This window comes from Homarus americanus, unplaced genomic scaffold (assembly GCF_018991925.1).
Source record: "Homarus americanus isolate GMGI-L3 unplaced genomic scaffold, GMGI_Hamer_2.0 scaffold28, whole genome shotgun sequence".
NCBI classification, from domain to species: domain Eukaryota; kingdom Metazoa; phylum Arthropoda; class Malacostraca; order Decapoda; family Nephropidae; genus Homarus; species Homarus americanus.
This window is the reverse complement of record NW_024742238.1, coordinates 1918845-1939625: the sequence shown is the minus strand read 5'-3', so window position 1 is coordinate 1939625 and position 20781 is coordinate 1918845. Positions and strand designations below refer to the sequence as shown.

Below are 20781 nucleotides of genomic sequence, written 5' to 3'. Positions count from 1 at the left end.
ATCTCATAGTTTATTTCATTCCTGCAAACAAATACCTCACTTACCTGTACAGTATATTCCTACACCCTATCTTACTTCTACCTTTTTGTACCCCCAGTCTTGTCTCCCTATTATATCACCTGTATTGCACATATGAAGCACGCTGAGTGATAAGTAGACAGGTGACATAAGTATAACACATCTCGAGCTGCTTTGTCACTTGTCACCTGGATCATCTCATAAGGCAAACACCCAACTTATGTGAGTTTAATTTATAAGGTCTGTAGGAAATGCACAAAATAAACTTGGGGGATAAATATCTGAAAGAGGAGCTCTCCATTCTATATAATGTAAGTTGTGGGACTGTAAAGTATAACAATAGTCTAAGTGAATCATTAAAACATTATTGTGGGGAGGGATGTGTTCACTAAGTGCAGTACAGTAGTGTAAGATGTTAAATAATGTTATCTTTCATTTGAGACCTTTTAAGTAAGTGTTAATTTATTTATGAACAGTGAGATTTTTGAGTGATGAAAACATTTTTTTAAGATCCAGGAATATATTCGGCTATTTACCCTAAAAAGATAAATTTTATTTGTAAATATTCTGTACTGTACGTGTGCATTTTTTTTTAATTTTTAGAATATGAGTCACATTTAAATCAAAACTTTATGTTTGTGTGTCACTCAGTATAAATGGTCTAAGTCAGTCATCATATATGCCTTGAAGTTATTAGTCATCATATGTGAAGTTATGAATCATACTGGATATATATGCAATAAATTATTATAATTATAACATCAGATATCTGGCATCAATACACCAAGAACACACTGTTATGAATTTCTAGTTTTATACACAAGGTCAATCCCCTTACAACCCTTTGTTGAAGTTCAAGAGATATATTACATTTCAATATACAGTAGTGGTCCACAACTCTTAATTAAGTTAATTTCCTTACAGAAATCATACACATTATTTAATTACCTGTACAACAGTATAGGGTATTTACAAAAATATTCCATCTTCCCAGAACAATGTAGTTAGTGAAAATATAAGAAAATTAGGTGAAACAAACATACTAAGAGTGCTTTAAACAGGTGAGAAGTGAGCATTTATTAGGACAGAAAAGAGACCAAGTAAACTAGCTCAAATCTATTCCAATAGCCACATGTAACCTTACAACACTTTTTATATATTGTGTGCCTATTTAACCTTATTTTCAAATGTCACTTTTTCTACATTATTCTGGCAAGAATACTGTGTGTGATTTGTGTTAGGAAATTCTCCCCAGCACTTCTGTTGTCATTAAACTGAATCTTTATAATTCCTGAAACTTATTGTGTTGGACCACTGGTTTAGCCGAGGATTTACCAAGTGGCCAGGTCAATTTCTCTGTGGATCTTCAGTACATCATTAGTTTTCTTTCACTTAATTACTGTACTTGCTTTATTATTTATTCAGCCAAATACTAAACAGAATCTTAACTCCCATTTGAATGTAATTTCCTGCTTGTGATGTCAGATAAAACCTAGATGATCTACGGATGGTGGTACACACTGTTATATTTCATAACTACAGCAAAAGATATCTTTGTAAATTACAGTAAACTATAAAAAATGATAAGTAAATGTTCAGTATACAGTAGTATTTCATACATACAGCTATTTGTCCTGGGCTGCTGTTACATATTTTTGTATTACTAGTCCACAAAATCACAAAGCAAGCACTGTCGTAACTGAACACAACTAATAGTAATCTTCCCGTTAGCCAGAATAATTGGTGCAGAGTGATTCCGGGTTTGAGAGATTTCCATGTAGTATTGAGACAAATTTTCTTATCACTGGAATATTTCCGGCCACTGGTGAATATTTCCACATAGAACTGCAGTCAGACAGACACAGAGCTGTACAAGGTATATATTTCTGCAAACATTACTGCACTCATACAATACAGCGAAAATAAACAAAATATACTATGTATTTTATACACTACAGTGAACTCTCGAAGATTCGGACCCGGTAAATCCGGATTTTGGAGGATTTGAAAATTTTTTGGGGGGTTCCAGGGGCTAAGAAGCATCCCTAAGAAGCATTCCCATAACAGAGCAAAGATCGCCTTAGACCCGTGTAACTACAGTTGGCCCTTAACATACGCGGGGGTTAGGTAACAGAGATACCCATGAATGTTAAAAATCCATGTACTATTGCTGGCCCCCCCACCCCATGTCCTTATTTACCGTATATACCTGTGTGTAGTTTGAGTTTTTAAGATCAAATTATTTGGCAAAAAATTAGGGGTCGACCTCTAAACGGGTAATAGTTTCATTAGGTTGAAAAATATTTACCAGTAACTACCAGTAAACAATGGAAACGACGCACCAACACACCACCAGCTGTGAGTGTTGGTACAGTTGCCAGGGCAGATCTCTTGCGTCATCATAGCAAGCCCAAAGCAGCCAAATGCATGGTATGGTATGCACAGGACGATGTAAAACATAAAGTATTAATTTTTTAAATTTTATTTATAGATACTGTACATAAATTTCTGTTCATTACATTTGAAACATCAATCTTTGTTAATTAAATATGAAACAAAAGAAAACTACGATACCGTATTTTCATTAAAATATTACATCACAAGTATATTTTACCTTAACTGTGACTGAATGAATATACTCTCAGAAATAAATATGGAAATGTAATATTTTGGCTGAAATGACGTACATATTACAGTGGAAAGTGGGATAAAATCATGACGAAAACAATGACTTTCGCTTTCTTTCATTGTTCAAAAGATTTTACCGTTATCGCTTTTCGAATGGTTTTCAGTTAAAAAACTGTTGTACTGAATTACAATAATATTCTATCCTATCATTAGCCTCATAATCCCACAACTGAAAACCATTCGAAAAGCGATTACGGTAACATCTTTTGAACGAAAGAAAGCGAAAGTCATTGCTTTCGTCACAATTTTATCCCACTTTCCACTGTAATACGTACGTCATTTCAGCAAAAATATTACATTTCCATATTCTCAGAAATAAATACAGGTTGTACCTCTCTAGTCCGGCAACCTCAGGACCTGACCGGTGCCGGACCATGGAAATTTCCGGACCATGGAAATTCACCCTTTTCCTGGATAGATAATGAGTTGTGCTTATGCTTGGAAGCACTAGCACCACTTTCTCTGCTTCATGGTCTCTTTGAAGACATATTGAAGGGTTAAATGTCGTACAGTAGCTTCTCAAATTTCGCGAGTTTTTAATTCGACGTTTTTTATTTGAACACACCAAAAAACAAAACAATTTAAAATTTTGACAGCGGAAACTCGAATTTCGAGGTGTTTGAACGGCCCACCAACGTTCAGATGACGTGCACAATCAAGTAAACAGCGTCATTTCTCTTATGTACAAAAGATTCATTATTGTTTATTATTGAATGTCTTTTTTATTGAATTAATGTTTGTGTGTGCAAAATGAATACAATTCGTTAATAATACGTGGAATATTAACACAAAGAGACGAGACGGCTGCCGGCATTGTTTTTGTTAATGCTTACAAAACCAGTGACTGATTCTACATATAAAACTGAAGAAAATAAGACCCTGATTGTAGCTGTAGTAAAATTATGTAAAAAAATTAATATGCTTGTTTGAAGTAATGTTATTTAATGTAATAAATGGAACAATATAAGTAGCTAACCATCAATGGTAAAGAAAAAAAATTGAGACTGCGCGTATGTAAGTGCGCACATGTGAAAACATATCGTCATTACTCTACATAAGAATATGAAAGCAACACTTATTTACTGCTCATATATATTGAAGGGTTAAATGTTGTACTCTGTATAGACAAGCAGAGAGAGAGAGAGAGAGCAGCTGAACTGCCGGATGTAAACAAACCTTAATTTCCCGCGGCTTTGTTGTTGTTTTTTTTTATGGGGATTAGCCCACCCGGGCATAGGTCACTGACCCACATTGGGGCCTGAGGGGCAAAAATTTAATACTCCTGTAATAATAATAATAATGCTGAGAAGCAGAGGAAAAAAAAGGAAAAGAAAAAAGAAAGAAAAAAGGCTGCTTATCTACTTATTGGACAAACTAAAATCGTGCTGAACCACGGGAGTTTCCGGACCACAGAATGCCGGACTAGAGAGGTACAACCTGTAGTAGTTTTGTTGAAACGTAATGTACAGTATTTAATATTAAAATGCAAAAAGAGCTATAAAACAATTAATACTGTACACCCGTAATGTACTGGCTGGCATCTCCACTCGTCCCTGCTCCCGCCTCCAGCATCACCACTCCTCCCCGCTCTATCCCTCTGTCTCCTCCACATCGTCACTACTGTTGTATTACAATAATATTCTATCCTAATTCACTTGAATAAATACTACGATACCATATTTCTGAATATTTTCATTAAAATTCATCAAAATCATTTTCCTTGTCATCGTCTTCAGCACCAAGCAGCTCCTCCCAGTCTTCTCCTTGAACAGGGCTAGAGGGTACATGTTTTTCGAATCGTTTTCAGTTAAAAAACTGTTACATCACACGTATATTTTACCTAAACTGCGCCTGAATGAATATATTCTCGGAAATAAATAGTAGTTTTGCTGAAACGTGATGTATTTCAATGTAAAATAGGATAAAATACATGACAAAAACAAAAGACTTTACCTAACCTTCTGATGTTCAAGAGATGTTACTCGTTTTTTTAATAGTTTTTGGTTAAAATACTGTTATATTACAATGATATTCTATTCACACTGTGCTTGATATACTACATTCACGGAAATGTAATATTTTTGCTGAAATGACGTACATATTACAGTGGAAAGTGGGATAAAATCGTGACGAAAAAAATGACTTTCGCTTTCTTTCGTTCAAAAGATGTTACCGTAACCGCTTTTCGAATGGTTTTCAGTTAAAAAACTGTTGCATCACAAGTGAATTAGGATAGAATATTATTGTAATACAATAGTTTTTTAACTGAAAACCATTCGAAAAGCGATTATGGTAACATCTTATGAACGAAAGAAAGCGAAAGTCATTGCTTTCATCACTTTCCACTGTAATACGTACGTCATTTCAGCAAAAAATATTACATTTCCATATTCTCAGAAATAAATAGTAATTTTGCTGAAAAGTAATGTATTTCAATGTAAATTAGGATAAACTACATAAAAACAAAAGACTTTACCTAACCTTCCGATGTTCAGGATATGTTACTCGTTTTTTTAATAGTTTTCGGTTAAAATACTGTTATATTAGTGATATTCTATTCATACTGTGTTTGATATAATACATTCACGGAAATGTAATATTTTTGCAACTACAATTCTGATGTCAACACAAGCGTGGTTACAGCGAGACTGACTGAGTGAGGGAGCGCGGGGTGGGGTGACGACGCGCTATGTGTGTGTGTGTGTGAGGTAGCAGGAGCGGGCGGTGTGCAGTGTTCGGTGCCGTGCGTGATTTGAATGTACTTCAATTACTTCAATGTACAGAATATTCCTCCGGCGGGGCAATCCGCGTATTTGCCAATCCGTGAATGCTAAACCCGCGTATGTGAAGGGCCGACTGTAATATGTCAGCGAGTGAGACACAGGTGCCCGAGGCGGGAAACATAAACAGAGTTGTCAATTGTTGTTTGTGGGAATTTTATTTCATTCACTCTAGTAATGAAAAATGTTTCTTGTTATAATAGGTAAATACTTGGTTTATATAATTTGTTTATCACCGTTTTCATATTAGACTACAAGATATGTATTTCTCCCATACATATTTTGATCGTACACTTGGCAACGCGAGTGAGTGACCAATAGTTAGAGTTGCCTGGATTTACTGTCACTATTAGTGTCACTATTAGTGTTTATTGATATAAATAGTGCTTAAGAGTGATTAATCATGGCATTGTAGCCAGGTTAGATACATCACTGTAACCACCAGGCTACTGGGCCAAGCTGTGAGGTGTTATGGTTGGGGCACTGGGAAAAGTTTTGGGGGAATTTTCCGGAAACTACGCATTATTTCACCATCAGAATTAGCTCCCAGACCGTGAAATAAATTTGGAGAGTTTCTGAATTTTTCTCAGAATTTTCCAGAATGATGCATTATTTCAACCTTGAAACTTGCTCCCAGACCCGGAAAAAAAATTGAAGTTTCTGGAATTTTCCAGAATTTACACATTAATTCATCCTCAGAAAGTGCTCCCAGAGGCGGAAAATAAAATTCAGAGAGAGTTTACGGAATTCTTCTTGGAATTTTCTGAAAATGCGCCTGATTTTCAACCTTGGCAAATCGTTCCCAAACCCAAACTTGAGAGAAATTTTTTCCAGAAAAATCCAAAGCAAATTTCAATTCCGATTACTATAGGAGAATTCTGGCCAATGAAGATATTACTGTACTGTACATACACCCTCTACACACAAGCCTACAGTAGGTATGCACTGCCCACTCTGCTTTGTACAGTACTGTACATACGGTACTTTCACACTTATGGAATATACAGTAGAGGGGGTCCCCAGGTTACGAACGAGTTCCGTTCCTGGGGACTTTCTTAAGTCGTAACACATACCCCATGTGCACTATATCATAGCCTAAGTCCTTTTATACATGCCAAATCACTTAAATTAAGAGAAAAGAAGAAATTTAATGACAAAATACAGTAAAGGAAAAATTAAAGTTTAACACTTTCATTGAAACCTTGGGTCTGGCTGATCTTCCACCCGTATCACTAACAATCATTCCAATTCAATTAACAATCCACTTTTTTGTTTGTTATCACAGTTGAGTTCATTGGTGTAGATCCTTTTACATGTTCAAGATTTTGTATTTGTCTTTCAAATTTGTTTCAACAGTTGACCAACTGAAGCCCAACCCTTTACCAATGACTGAGGGTGTTTCGCCCTTTTCTGAACGTTTAATTACATCAACTTTCACTTCCATCATAATTGTTTTCCTTTTCTTGGATGCACTACTATCACTTGTATCAGGTTTGCGCTTTGGAGCCATGATGAGAGCAGAAAAAAAAGGCGTTAATAAGCGTAAAAAGCAGTTTGCACTTGATCACACATGTTACTGAGGTGAGGGTAAGGCTTACTGACTCTCCCTCAAGGCGTGTGGCTGGGTGACGCATTACTCCCCACCCACCGCTAAGCCACTGAAACTAGTTCTCAGACATTAATACTACGAACCAGTTGTACCTATGTCGGATTCTTAAAATAATTGATATTGCACCTTGCTCATATCGGCAGGCGTTCGCAAGTCGGATATTCGTAACTTGGGGACTCCCTGTACAGTATATTATGCAACTGTAATCACTTTTCATGTCTTAACACTACATTAACCCTCTCATGCATTATGAAGCAAATCACTTCAAATCATTGGGTAGCACCATTTGCATTGCTGACATAAATTGCGTCAATCATTAACCTAAAAAATTTGCCAAAATGGAAGTTCCGAAGATAAATGCATTAAATTTTTGTGCGTCACAAATGAATGCATGATCTTGTGAGGGAAGCTTCCAGAAAGTACCAATGTGTGGGTGGAATTTTGCTGTCCATCAGTTTCCTCAGTCAGCCACACTGGCAGGCCACATGTCTCTTTATTTCTTCTCCCATTCTCCCCACAATTAGTCACATTGCAATGCATATAAAATTTTGCCTATAGTAATATCTCTGTTAGCCGGAATCCCTCAAACCTGGAACTCTCCGATAGCCGAAATTAAAATTTTCTCGGAAAATCACGGCTTTTGGAACTACAGTGGTCCCTTGATTAACGAACGGTTCAATTAACGAAATTTCGGTTAACGAATAAACTCCAATAAGGATTTTCAGTTCCATTTACGAACAAAACTTCAATTAACGACAGCCTTACGAGAAACACGCTTTGTTGTGCGCATCAGCTGATCGGCTGGTCTGCCAATACTGTACAGTAATTGGTTCTATGTTTAGATTCGTTTCCAGTGGAGTAAATATCAAGAAAGTTGTGCTCTTGAATATTTTTGCATTTTTTATATTAAAATTACTGGTCATTCTGAAATTTAGTTAACATACTGATAATATATACAGTACAGGGAACAGTTTTGTGTGCCCTTCAGCTGATCGAATCACCCACCAACACTTCTCAGTTTAACTTTGTTTACAGTGAAGTGAACATTGAGTTTGTTGGTCTCTTGAATATTTTTGCATTTTTACATTAAAATTATTGGTCATTCTGAAATTTAGCTAACATATTGATAATATACAGAGCAGAAATTTTTATGAAACATGAAGAAGGCATTAGAACCAATGCACTCTGTAAAGAATATGGCATGTCATCATCGACTGCCTCTACAATCAGCTGTTTGATTTGTAAACAAAGCTGCCGGGAATACGACATACACACCTCAAAGTAAGTTAAAATACAGTATTTTATTGTTTTTATTTATTATTGTGCAGTATACTCTACAGTACAGTACAGTACCCAATATTCCATTGAAATAATATTCAGTTAAGAAAATTTTCAGTTAACAACCGACTCTGTGGAACCAATTGTGTTCGTTAATCGAGGGACCACTGTACTTTCCGGAAAATTCTGAGAAAATTTTCCCGATACTCAGAAAATTCCAGGGATGGGGGGAGTTTTTTCCGGGTTTGAGAGATTATGGAATGTGCAATTTCTGGAACTTCAGAGAACATTTTTCCGTTACCCGGAAATTTTGGGGGATAAGGGATATTTTTCCGGCTTTGAAAGAGTCGTCTCGTTACCCGGAAATCTCCCATTCCCGGAAGTGCTCTGCACCAATTGTTCCGGCTAATGGGGATATCACTGTATAAATATATAATATCTTGGTAGGTTTGTGAGAAAATATCTGAGACATGATGCTATAAACAAATAATTTTATTTTCTTTATTTGGAGTGAAAAAATATACAGTACAGTGTTGTCTATTCGTGTTTCAATATTTTTTTCTGTTTATGTTAAAGCCAAGACAATAACAAATCATGCCAAAATATATATATTTTTTGTACGATAAATTGTCCGAGAACAAAGATGACCAGACCTCACGTGAATGGTCCCATATGACTTTTGTTGTGGTCACAGAAACTTAAAAACTTATTGTGTGTGCAAATGGGTTAACACTGCTTTAATAGTTCTCTTGGTTGATTATATCCTGGCACAGTAATGTACAGTACTGCACAACACAGATTGTATGCAAAAACAGCAGTAAGCAAGTGAACAAGCTTGTACAATGGCAGCAGACAATGAACTAAGATGACATGATACTAGAGCTTGGGGAGATAGGCTGCGAGATACATCAGCCAATCACAGGCATCCCATGCAGTCACGTGACAGTAGTAGCCAATTGTAGCTCACGAGCACTCTGAACTTACCCACCCATGTGCCCAGCACATAATGCAATCGGAAATTTGTTCAAATGCCCGGAAGAGAGAGTTCCCGGAATGCTCCAAAAACTTTTTTCCAGGTAATGGAAGGCTTCGAAGATCAAAGATTGCGGCTAACAGAGATATTACTAATTACTTAAATCAAGTGTGGTGTGGTGATATTGTACCTTCACACTGATGAAGCCTTTGCTGTCTAGATGTTCTGAATTGATTTTTTTTCTTTTTATTTTTGCATGTTTTTTACTCCCTAACAACTGGTTTCCGGACATCTTAAATTCTACTGCAAATTTATAAAGGAACAATACTGTACTTTTAAGTCACTTTTTATATAAACATGTACAGTACTCTGGATTAGTCTTTCTGAGAATAACTTCTTGATGCTACTAACCTCTGTCCCCAACAACAAGAGCATAGATGTGGTCGTCCTCTGCCTGAGCCCCAGGGAACACAATCCCTGGTTGCTGCAGCACCAAACCTGAGAGAGACTCAAATACAGGTACAACTTTCTTACTGGTCATTGTCGCCAGTTCCCACAGAATGATGACACGGTCCAAACCACAGCTGAAACATTAATTAAGATACTTCAGTTAATCATATCAGCAGTAGTGTGCTGCAATGTGGGCTTGTAAAAAAGAAGTCAGTAATTCCTTCCCTTATCTTATAAAAAATATATGAACTACAGTACTGCAGGGATAACATTAATATTGTTCCTTTTCACAGTGATGCATGATAGTTATCACTTTATATAGTACCAATAAACCTGAGAGGAAAAAACTAATTTAACAAGATTGTAAATTACTTTTTAACATACAAAAGATTTTATTTTCTGCTGATTAAATAATCTTACAAGTGTCACTGAAAATAAGATATTAGAGGCCATGGTTTACCTTAAGTAATTACAAAATTAACACATTATTTAAACTGCACAGATTGTTCTTCACTTGACAATGTCATAGACCAGGTCAACCACCAAAGTTATCATTAACTTATCTGCATTACTGAAATTGAAAATGTTTATAATTCATACCTGACAAGGTGTGTGTTATCTTGTGTGACCTCCAAGGAAGTGACAGCAGAGTGGTGACCTTTAAGAGAAGCATCAAGCTGTGAAGAGCCAGCCCCCAGAGTCCACACATAGATGGTATTAGCTGCTGCACCATACACTCGGGGACGTTTGACCAGCTCAGAGTCAAATATTGCTGCACTGTTGAATAAAAATTATTTAATGCTGAGTTCTATATTCATATTCTCATTGTAGTTTTACTCATGCTGGTTACTGCTTCTAAGTCATTAATACCACAAACCTAACAGAGTGACCTCACCATCACTGTCATCACAAAAGTAAAATCATATGTTATTGTTGCATGTGATAACATTCAACATTTACTATTGAAATTATTTTTGTCTATTATGAGTTCCATCTTTAATAACATATTCAACTCAAGCAAATTTGAAGTACAGTAAAATAATTCCCAGTTTAAATGCAGCATTTTTGTTTTACTAATGTATTTGCATCACTATTGAGTATACAGTACAGTTCAGACACTCACTGCGTTGCGGACTTCCGACTTCACGGATACTTTCCCACAAGTGCGAATTAAAATGAGTGCAAAGTAATTCCTGGGTCAAGTGGGGATATTTCCAACCATACCCCACCTGTGAGCTCTATGTTGTGTTATGGTTATTTTTTAACTCGTAAATTGGGGTAAATATACTGTACAGTGACCCCTCGGTTAACAAACTCAATCCGTTCCAGAAGGTCGTTCGTTAACCGAAAAGTTCGTAAACCGAAATCATTGTTTCAATGGGTTTTTGGGTAATTGGTTCCAGCTCACCGAAAATTTCCTAAATTCAACAAAAATGGTAGAAAAGTTCACTTACTTTGAGGTGTGTATTTTGAAGGCTCCTGGATGATGATGATGATGATGGGATTTAGAATGGGGGTGGAGGAGAAGGAAAAAGAGAGGCATTGGGGTGGAAGAGAAGTCACCCCATGGCGCCATTTCACCCATAAAATTTTAGCTCTCTTGGTGTAATTCAAGATTATTTTCTTTAAATCAACACTGCACTGCATTATATATTGTCAATATGTAAAATATATTTCAAAATGACCAATAATTTGCTTGGAAACACAGAAAAAAGCATTTAGTTGAAGAGAGTCTCAAGCAAGATGTTACCTCCAGTGAAAACAGAGAGACACTAATGCCTGTTTGCTGTGTTAAGAGGCTGGATGCCGCGCATTAAACTAGTCACTTTACCTTCAATTATGTTCAATAATTGTTAAAATGACTAAAAAACTGAATATTATACTTTTAAAATTATTGAATAGTATAAACTTCTTGATATTTACTAAAATAGTAAGGAATTTAAGCCCTAGAACCGATTAATGTATTGGCGGACTGATACTAAAGCTGGTTGCCCGGTCAGTGCAAGCGAAAACATGTTGAGGTCGGTTCGTAAGAAATTCGTTAACCGAATTGAAGATCCTTATGGAAGGTAGTTCATTAACCGAAATTTCGTTAACCGAGGCGTTCGTTAAACGAGGGGTCACTGTACAGTACTATGTAATTTTCTTCATTTTTTTTTATATACAAACTACATCTTACACACAGATACATGTAGTGACATTCCCATTAGCCAGAACAATTGGTGCAGAGCTCTTCCAGGGATGAGAGATTTCTTGGTAACGAGGCAACTCTCTCAAACCCTCCATGGAACCTACGAATCATTGACAGGCAGGAAGGCTAGCTGTGTGGACCTCGGGTATCAGGAGATTTGTTATTAGGAAAAACTGTTTTGTGTTACAGAGAGATTTTCAGGAAAGGAAACCTACTGTAACCCAGGGATGCCTGTAGTAATATCTCCATTAGCCGGAATCCCTCTTAACTGGAACTCTCCGATAGCCGGAATTGAAATTTTCTTGGAAAATTGTTCCCAAAGCCCAAATTTTCCGTAAAATTAAGGCTTTCGGAACAATTTTCTGAGAGGCAAATTGTCTGTAAAATTTTGAGAAAAATTTCCCGTTACATTGAAAATTCAAGATAATTCCAAGGACAAGATTTTTTTACCTCGAGTTTGCGAGATGAAAATCAGGTGCATTTACCAAAAATTTTGAGGACGAGGATTTCTTTCGGGGTTCGAGTGATGATGTAATGTGCAATTTCTGGAACTTCCGGGAACAATTTTCCAGGTACTCAGAAAATTCTGGGGATGAATATTTTTTTCCGGCTTTGAGAGAGTCGTCTCGTTACTCAGAAATCTCCCATTCCCGGAAGTGCTCTGCATCAATTGTTCCAGTTAACAGGGATATCACTATTTTAACTCGTAATTTTGGGTAGCTATTCATAATTTTTTTACTCAGTTATACACACACACACAATCCTACATAAAGAAAGTGCAAAAATAAATCAAATAACTAATTACCATAGGGTATAAAGATTTACCCACAGTGAAGCTGTATGGTGAGAGTGTGTGTGTGGAGGTTGGAGGTTCCATAGCATAACACCTTTGCTAGGGAGACTACTGTGATGCTGGGCGCGCAACTGCAACGCAATTTGAACACTAACTTGTATCATTTTTGCTCTCTTTATGCCTTCATTAATGCTATTTATATGTTTTTGTCATGGATGTTTATATGCCTACAGTGTTACTTTAATGTTACAGTGTACAGTTAAAGCTTCTTTTAGGGGTGAATCTAGTTATTTGAACAGTCTTCACAGCAGCCACTTACAGAAGGTTCGCTATACATTTTGTGCATTTCACGCCTGATGCCACAAATTTAAGAGAAAACCCTATTTGGCAACCCCCAGGTCCAAAGCATACCAGATAAATGGTCCCATGCCTGTGTATGTTCAATGATCATCTATGGAAAGGTCACTTCCGGCTTACAGATAGCCTTCAGGAACAGAACCCATCCGTAGTCTGAGTAGTGTCTGTATACCATACCTTTCAATGTTGGCCCTTAGCATTACGGTATATAGTTTGCAAAAAATAGATAAAAACAATGATATGAAGTTTCTTGAAGACAAAAATATTAGAATGCATAATAAGTGCTATAATCAGACTCCACAATATCTACAGTACTATTTACAAACCACAACACTATCAATGGACAAGTTGACGGTTATGGGTAAACACAAGAAATACACTCTGCCACGTTCGTAGAGTGATACTGTGTATATAATTTGTATTAAAAGTTTAAAGTCCTGCTATTATAGTAGAGATAAGTTTATTTCTCTAGAAACAGGACCGCCATTTACAATGGCGTCACTAGTTTCAAACACCGCTGGGCTGCGGTCGTAGGTAGTAGAAAGGATGGCCTCTTCAGACCCCAAATACCACGTTCAGGTAAGTTTTAAGGGTGTTTTTTATGGCCAAGTTATGGACATTTCATAAGTGAAGAAATGTGCCACGAAGAGCAGCTTCAAACATAGGTTGGCTGGGTATATGAGCGATAGAGGTTGGGTGTAAATGGAACTGCCCAGTATGGCCCGCTGCAGTTTCCTTTATTCTTATGTTCTTTTGCACCTAAAAAACTCCCATGTACACACTAGCTCAGCTGTCATGTACTCTTACTTGGTAGACTTTCTAATTTTTTTTTTCAGTGCATTTACAGAGTATGTCAGTGCTAGATGGAGATACGAGTAAATTTAGAAGTGATGACATTCTCTGGACTTTGTTTTGAGTATGCCTGATGCAAGGTTAACATGACAACATAGTGATGTTATTGTTTTGATGATTCACTAATGAACCACTGGGATATATCATCATTATATTAATTACCGGGTAATGGGTAAAATTTTACTATATCTACCATAAGTGTTTCGATGTTTAGATTCGAGACAGGCTATATTGGGTTAATTTTAAGTGTTGGTCATCCCTGTACTTAGATATGCAGACTATGTTTTTTCTGATGGTTTGCGATGTGTTATGAACGATTTAGACCTTCATTTCTATCGGAAATCACTAGTTTTTAGTTACTACACCCCCCCCCCCTTACCGATGTACGTTAAGCTAACCCTGTAACTCATCATACCCGAACCTAACCTAACATCTGTATTTTCTTATTCGATCGAAAAATGTTTTGCGACAGAAATCCTGTAGAGATAATGTCCTATTGTTTAAAGTACTTAGTCCCATAGTTAGAATCTTAAGTTTACCCAGATGACCAAAACCAAAATAACATCAATATTGTTTGGAATGTATAGGTATAAAGCCACTCCTCAACTTACGACGGGGTTAGGAACACAAGTCCAGGTCGTAAGTCGAATTGATTGTAAGTCGAAAATGCGAAGATAATACATAGAAAATCTAAAATGGGTGTCTCTTTTTCTTCTCAGCACCACAAAACTCTCACTCTTTAGCTTGCCAGACATTTTAAAGGGAATTACAAACGAAAATTTTGTCAGTAAACAGCGCAATCACTAACGTCGGGACTCGAAAATACGTAATTTGAAAAAATTTGGTACGACTGGGGCGGTCGTATGTCTGGGTGGTCGTAAGTCGAGTAGGTTGTAAGTTGAGGAGTAGCTGTACTATGAAAATTGTAGTATGGGCAGCTAATATCCATTGAATTAGTTAATGTGCTTAGTATTATTTATATATTTAAAATAGTATTACTGTGTTGCACAGTAAAGCACAATTAATTATCTAATAATATTTATTTACCGAGCCGATCAGTCGAGAAGGTTGGACAACTACAGCTGGTTGCCTCCCGCTGGAAAGTTCACCCCAACCAGTGACGTCATAACCAATCATAGAGCTTTTCGCATTCACATAACTTTTTAGCAATTTTAACCCTTATTTTTGACACCTTTTGGCCCAATTTATTTTAAAATAACATTACCATAGTGAATTTAAGCGTCCATTGTGAAGATACAAAACAGTGTGATACTGTACTGTACAGTGAACCTGGCGTGGATTTATGATGATGGTCCAGAGGTAAAAAGATGAACTTTGGAACACAAATATATGATAAAACAATGCTCATACACACACCTCTGTGAACAAATTTCATGACCAATTATACACTTTCTCACTAAAATTTGTTATAAACATAATACTAAAATAAAAACATTGTGAAGACTGCTGATATATATACTGTACAGTATATTGAATAGACACACGGCATTTTCTTTCTTCTTTTTTTTTACAGGATAAGCCCACCAGAACACAGGTTAAAGACCCACATCAGGACCTGAGTACGAAAATATAATAATAATAATAATAATAATAATAATAATAATAATAATAAAGGACCATAAAAAAAAGGAAGATCAATAGTGAGAAACAATATACCGGGTATGTATGTTGTGTTGTCCAAGTAAGAGAAACAATTGAGACCCTGCAATTGTAAGTAGTAGGTAGTAAGCAGCTACCAAACAGGGAGGTACTACTGCCTGGGAAGATATTGGAAGCCATATGGCATCACGAAAATTGTGACCAAGTCCCAGGTTGATGATCTGACTTTCTGCTTCATTTACACGCAATTGCAGGGTCTCAATTGTTTCTCTTACCATTGACAACACAACATACATATATCGTTTCTCACTTTTGATCTTTTTTTTCATTTTTGTATTTATAGTTCTTTATTATTAATATTATTATTATTACAGTTATTGTATTATTATCATCATTATTTTATTATTTAATTTTTGTTTGTTTTATCATAAATTTTATTTATTATGAATTATTATGACTATTATTTATTTTTATTTTTATTATTATTATTATTATTATTATTATTATTATTATTATTATTATTATTATTATTACATTTTCGCCCCCCAGGCCCCGATGTGGGTCAGTGACCTGTGTCCGGGTGGGCTAATCCCTATGATATAAAAAAAAAAAAAAAAAAAGGTGTGTAAATGAGGCAGAAAGTCAGATCAGCAACCTGGGACTTGGTCACAAAATTCCCTGTTTGGTAGCTGCCTACGACTGGGATGTAGAAGATAAGGACATTACTTATGAGCTATAATGAAAAGCTATTTACTTCTGCATCAAAACACAATTTCTGAGGTATGTAAGAAAATGTGAGGTCCAGAAAGTACAGTATTGTACATGTACAAACCAACATAATAAGTTGTGAACTGTACACTTACCCAAACACCCCAGATGCTCCCTTGAGACTGTGTGTACAGTATTTCTGATGAATGTCCCATACTCGGGCAGAGGAGTCGGCTGCCCCCGTGATGAGCAAAGTCGATGTTGTGTCCCAGTTCATTACGGTCACCGGACCTCGATGATAGGATCTGAAACTCCGCAATAATTCCAGACCTAAAACAGTAAGAGTTAGTTCCCAAGCAATCATGACCCAAAACTCTTCCAGTCAATAAAAGTAATTAGATAAAGGTTACATTTTTTTTACATCTACTTATATGACAATATATATATATATATATATATATATATATATATATATATATATATATATATATATATATATATATATATATATATATATATATATATATATATATATATATATATATATATATATATATATATATATATATATATATATATATATATATATATATATATATATATATATATATATATATATATATATATATATATATATATATATATATATATATATATATATATATATATATATATATATATATATATATATATATATATATATATATATATATATATATATATATATATATATATATTAAAAAAATTTCAGGTAGAAACTGAAGATTAAGCTTCAGCTGTTAATTCAAAAGTTTAGTTTGGATTTCACATGAAACAAAAGATGATTACTAACTTGGCCATTGGTACTGTTGAATGGAACTTGACTTGAGTGCTACAACAATAGACGAATTATCTGGGGCAAGGGATATGGACATAACTTGATCTTCTTCACATCGAATCCGACCTGTGACTTGACCTGAGGTGAGGGAGACCACCCCCACGCTATCCCCACACTCACATAACAAGGCTTCACCATCTTTCGTTACCTAATAAAGTACAGTATTGGGAATATCAATGAACATAACACTGTACTGTACAGTGAAAATATCTGGTAAAAAATTGAGGGTAATATAGTACAATACTGTACCTACAACACCTTAAGTTGGGGTCCTAAACAACTCACTAGAGACTAATGTTGTACAGAAAAATATCTTTTTTACCTTTAGAAAACCACAAATCAAGAGCAGGAATTGTAATAAATGGTTTTCTAAATGTAAGAAAGAAGTTTTTCAATACACTATTATTTGAAAATGGGTGACTTTGGTGAGCAACTAGTTAAGTACAGTACAGTATTACTAAACTGTGTAGTATTAGGTCTTAGTGCTGACTCTTCTTCAGTACTTATTCTACTGTAATGTAATGAAATAAGCTTCACTTTAATCACAATTTATTTTGTAATACCTAAAACATATTATTACTCTATTAATACAAAGATGGAATACACTTACCTGTACACGCTGGCCTGTGAAATATGCATCATATTTAGCTTCGACAGCAAAGCTAAAAGAAAAAGGAGAATAATTCTTAGAATACTGTACAGGATAAAATATGACTAACAACAAAGTACTGTACAGGGTACTCAATAATAAAGCTAGAAGAGCAATAACTGAAGAAGAGTTCTCATTACTATAATACTAATTTTATAATACACCTGTAATATACAGTACTATTAAATGTACACAATATGGTAATACTGGATGATACAGTTGTGTACAGTGACCAGCATAACTTCTAGAAATTTTTCGGTGCTGCTATGGCGTGCGGTCTACGAAGATATCTTTATTCTAAACTAATCTTATCTAACTTAACCTAACCTTGCCTTACTTGACCTAATGTAACCTAACTTAACCTGACCTGACTTAATGTAACTAACCTGACCTAAATATTTTGTAGACCGCACGCTATAGTAGCATTTTTATATAAAGTATCAGATAAAAACTTTCTTACCTCATGAAATGCTCACCAAAACGGGAAGAAATAAGTTTTCACTATCATTTGAACTATTTTTCTGTCTCTAACACATAGCCACATCCTACAGCATAATAGCCTCACTGTTTAAATCCAAAATGCTTTGTTTCATCCACAAGAACGATTGTACAGAGAAACGACTTATCAACTGCTGCTTCATTACTGTAGTGTACAGTATATGATTTATCACACTGTACTGTACATGAGATTAACAAACCTAACCTTGGTTTACTTTATCACCAATATATGTAAAATTATTTGGTAATTTTAGGAAGCGTTCCCGTGGATGGAATGGCAAATCTTGGATGCAAACGAAGGATATGGTGTCCAGTATGCAGGTGTAGGATAATGTATGGGGCGGAAAAATACCAAAATATACCTTTACTTCGCAAAGCTTATTCCTTCCTATTCTGAGGAAATTTTTCATTAGGTAAGAAAGCATTTATCTTTAACAAAACTTAAAGGTAATGTAGGAGACGGTTATCACCAGTACGATTTTCTGGAATTGCACCAAAATTTCCGGACACTATTTAAGAACATAAGAACGTAAGAAAGTGGGATACTGCAGGAGGCCGACTGGCCCATACAGGGCAGATCCCTTTCACACCCATCCCAGCACTTCCATGTGCCTATCCAACTTCGTCTTGAAGCTCCCTAGCGTCCCCGATCCTACTATAGCACTCGGTAGCCTATTCCACATATCCACAACTCTATTACCAAACCAGTGCTTGCCTATATCCTTTCTGAATCGGAATTTATCTAATTTAAAGCCATTTGTTCTAGTTATTTCGTTATTACTGAGCTTCAGAACATCTTCCATTTACCCTTGTTAATCCCACTTACCCACTTGTACACCTCTATCATATCTCCCCTAACTCTACGCCTCTCTAATGAATGTAAGCCTAAGCTTTTCAGTCTTTCTTCATATGGAAGGTTTCTAATATTATGGATCATTTTTGTCATTCTTCTTTGTACTCTCTCCAAAGAATCTATGTCCATTCTATAATAAGGACACCAGAACTGAACCGCATAATCCATGTGTGGCCTCACTAATGCTAGGTAAAGTTTCAAGATAACGTCAGCAGTTCTGTTACTCACAGACCTAGATATGAACCCAAGAATCCTGTTTGCCTTGTTGCGAACGCTAATACATTGTTTTCTAGGTTTCAAGTCGTTGCCAACAAATACACCTAGATCTTTTTCACAATCTGATGCAAATTTACCCAACTTTGTGTTTACCATTAGTTATCTCTTGTCAATAGGAACAACTTTTTCTAATATCACTTCCATCGCAAATGGATATTAACCAAGAAAGTAAATTCACGTAAATCTTAAGTCACTGCGGGTAGTCTGTTTACAGCTGACCTGTTCGGCCTGAGATGTACTCTCACGTCCACAAAAACACATAAAATTACAACATGATGCTTCAAAAAAGCTGTTTTCATTGGTACCAGATATAAAAATATGTATTATCTGTTTAACATGGCGGGGAGGCTAGGAAGTTAGGTAAGGTTAGGTAGGTTAGGCCAGGTTGTATGGTGGCAAGTCCAAAACGACTCATTTTCGACGATAATGAAGGTCAAATTCGAGTGAATCACACCAAATACCAAAGAAAATAACAAAAATTGTGGTCGAATAGTAGTTGAGGCTGAGACTGTAACCTTAACTAATAAAGGGTCTCACGTGGCCTTTTAAAATGCATTCCCCAGGGTTGGGTCTTATTAATTTTATTTGTTTTCCATCAACTCAATTAATACACTTTCATATTAGTAAAATAATCAAAGGCAAATCACACTTACTTTGACTTTAAAAGAGCTTTAGATGCCATGTCAAGATACTTCACATCACGATGTTTACGACAACATGCAGCTACTGCTGTTGTGTAGTAGATATAAAAATATAAATAACAGTAAAATTCAATAATTAATAAAAACAAAATATAATTAAATTACTTATACCTAAATATAAATATTACTAACTATAATTTAATTTATTAAATGTAATATAATAAAATCACATCTCTACTACATAATACGTATCAAAAGTCAATACAAACCTACTGCACTACGAACATATATTTTATTACTGTTGTTATTTTTAACTTTCTTCTCTGAAATAATTTTGGAGCCAAATTAATTTAAATTTATAGATAAAAATACATTAAAATCTTTAATATATTAAAATTACTGAAATATATATCATGTAAGCTGCTGATACACCTACGGGGTAAGGAGTAGCAATTAGGAAAGAGACAAACTGGTCGCGTTTTTTTTTTATGTAATTCATTTCCCAGAATTATTAAGTACTACTCTCTAGATATTAGCTGTTCTCAATATAAGACTTTCAAAGATGGTGCAAATCATCACAGCGTGACTACAATCTGGCACCCAGATGTTATACATATGCAACAGGTAGTGAGGAACTCGGGTGTCTGATTCTCGAACCAGTGAAAGATGC

The 20781-nt window shown here is 35.5% G+C and overlaps 1 protein-coding gene across 1 annotated transcript in view; it reads right to left on the bottom strand.

The window, feature by feature from the left end:
- LOC121876583 (transducin beta-like protein 3) overlaps positions 1–20257 on the bottom strand; it is a 39372-nt gene extending 19115 nt beyond the window's left edge. Inside the window, exons 1-6 of the mRNA XM_042381788.1 lie at positions 20124–20257; positions 17805–17856; positions 17150–17342; positions 16473–16647; positions 10397–10573; positions 9758–9930 (exon numbers count right to left, since the gene is read on the bottom strand). Coding sequence (XP_042237722.1) covers positions 9758–9930; positions 10397–10573; positions 16473–16647; positions 17150–17342; positions 17805–17856; positions 20124–20152 — 799 coding nt within the window. The 5' untranslated portion in view covers positions 20153–20257. The remainder of the gene's footprint in view (positions 1–9757; positions 9931–10396; positions 10574–16472; positions 16648–17149; positions 17343–17804; positions 17857–20123) is intronic.
- Between the last annotated feature and the right edge of the window lie 524 nt (positions 20258–20781).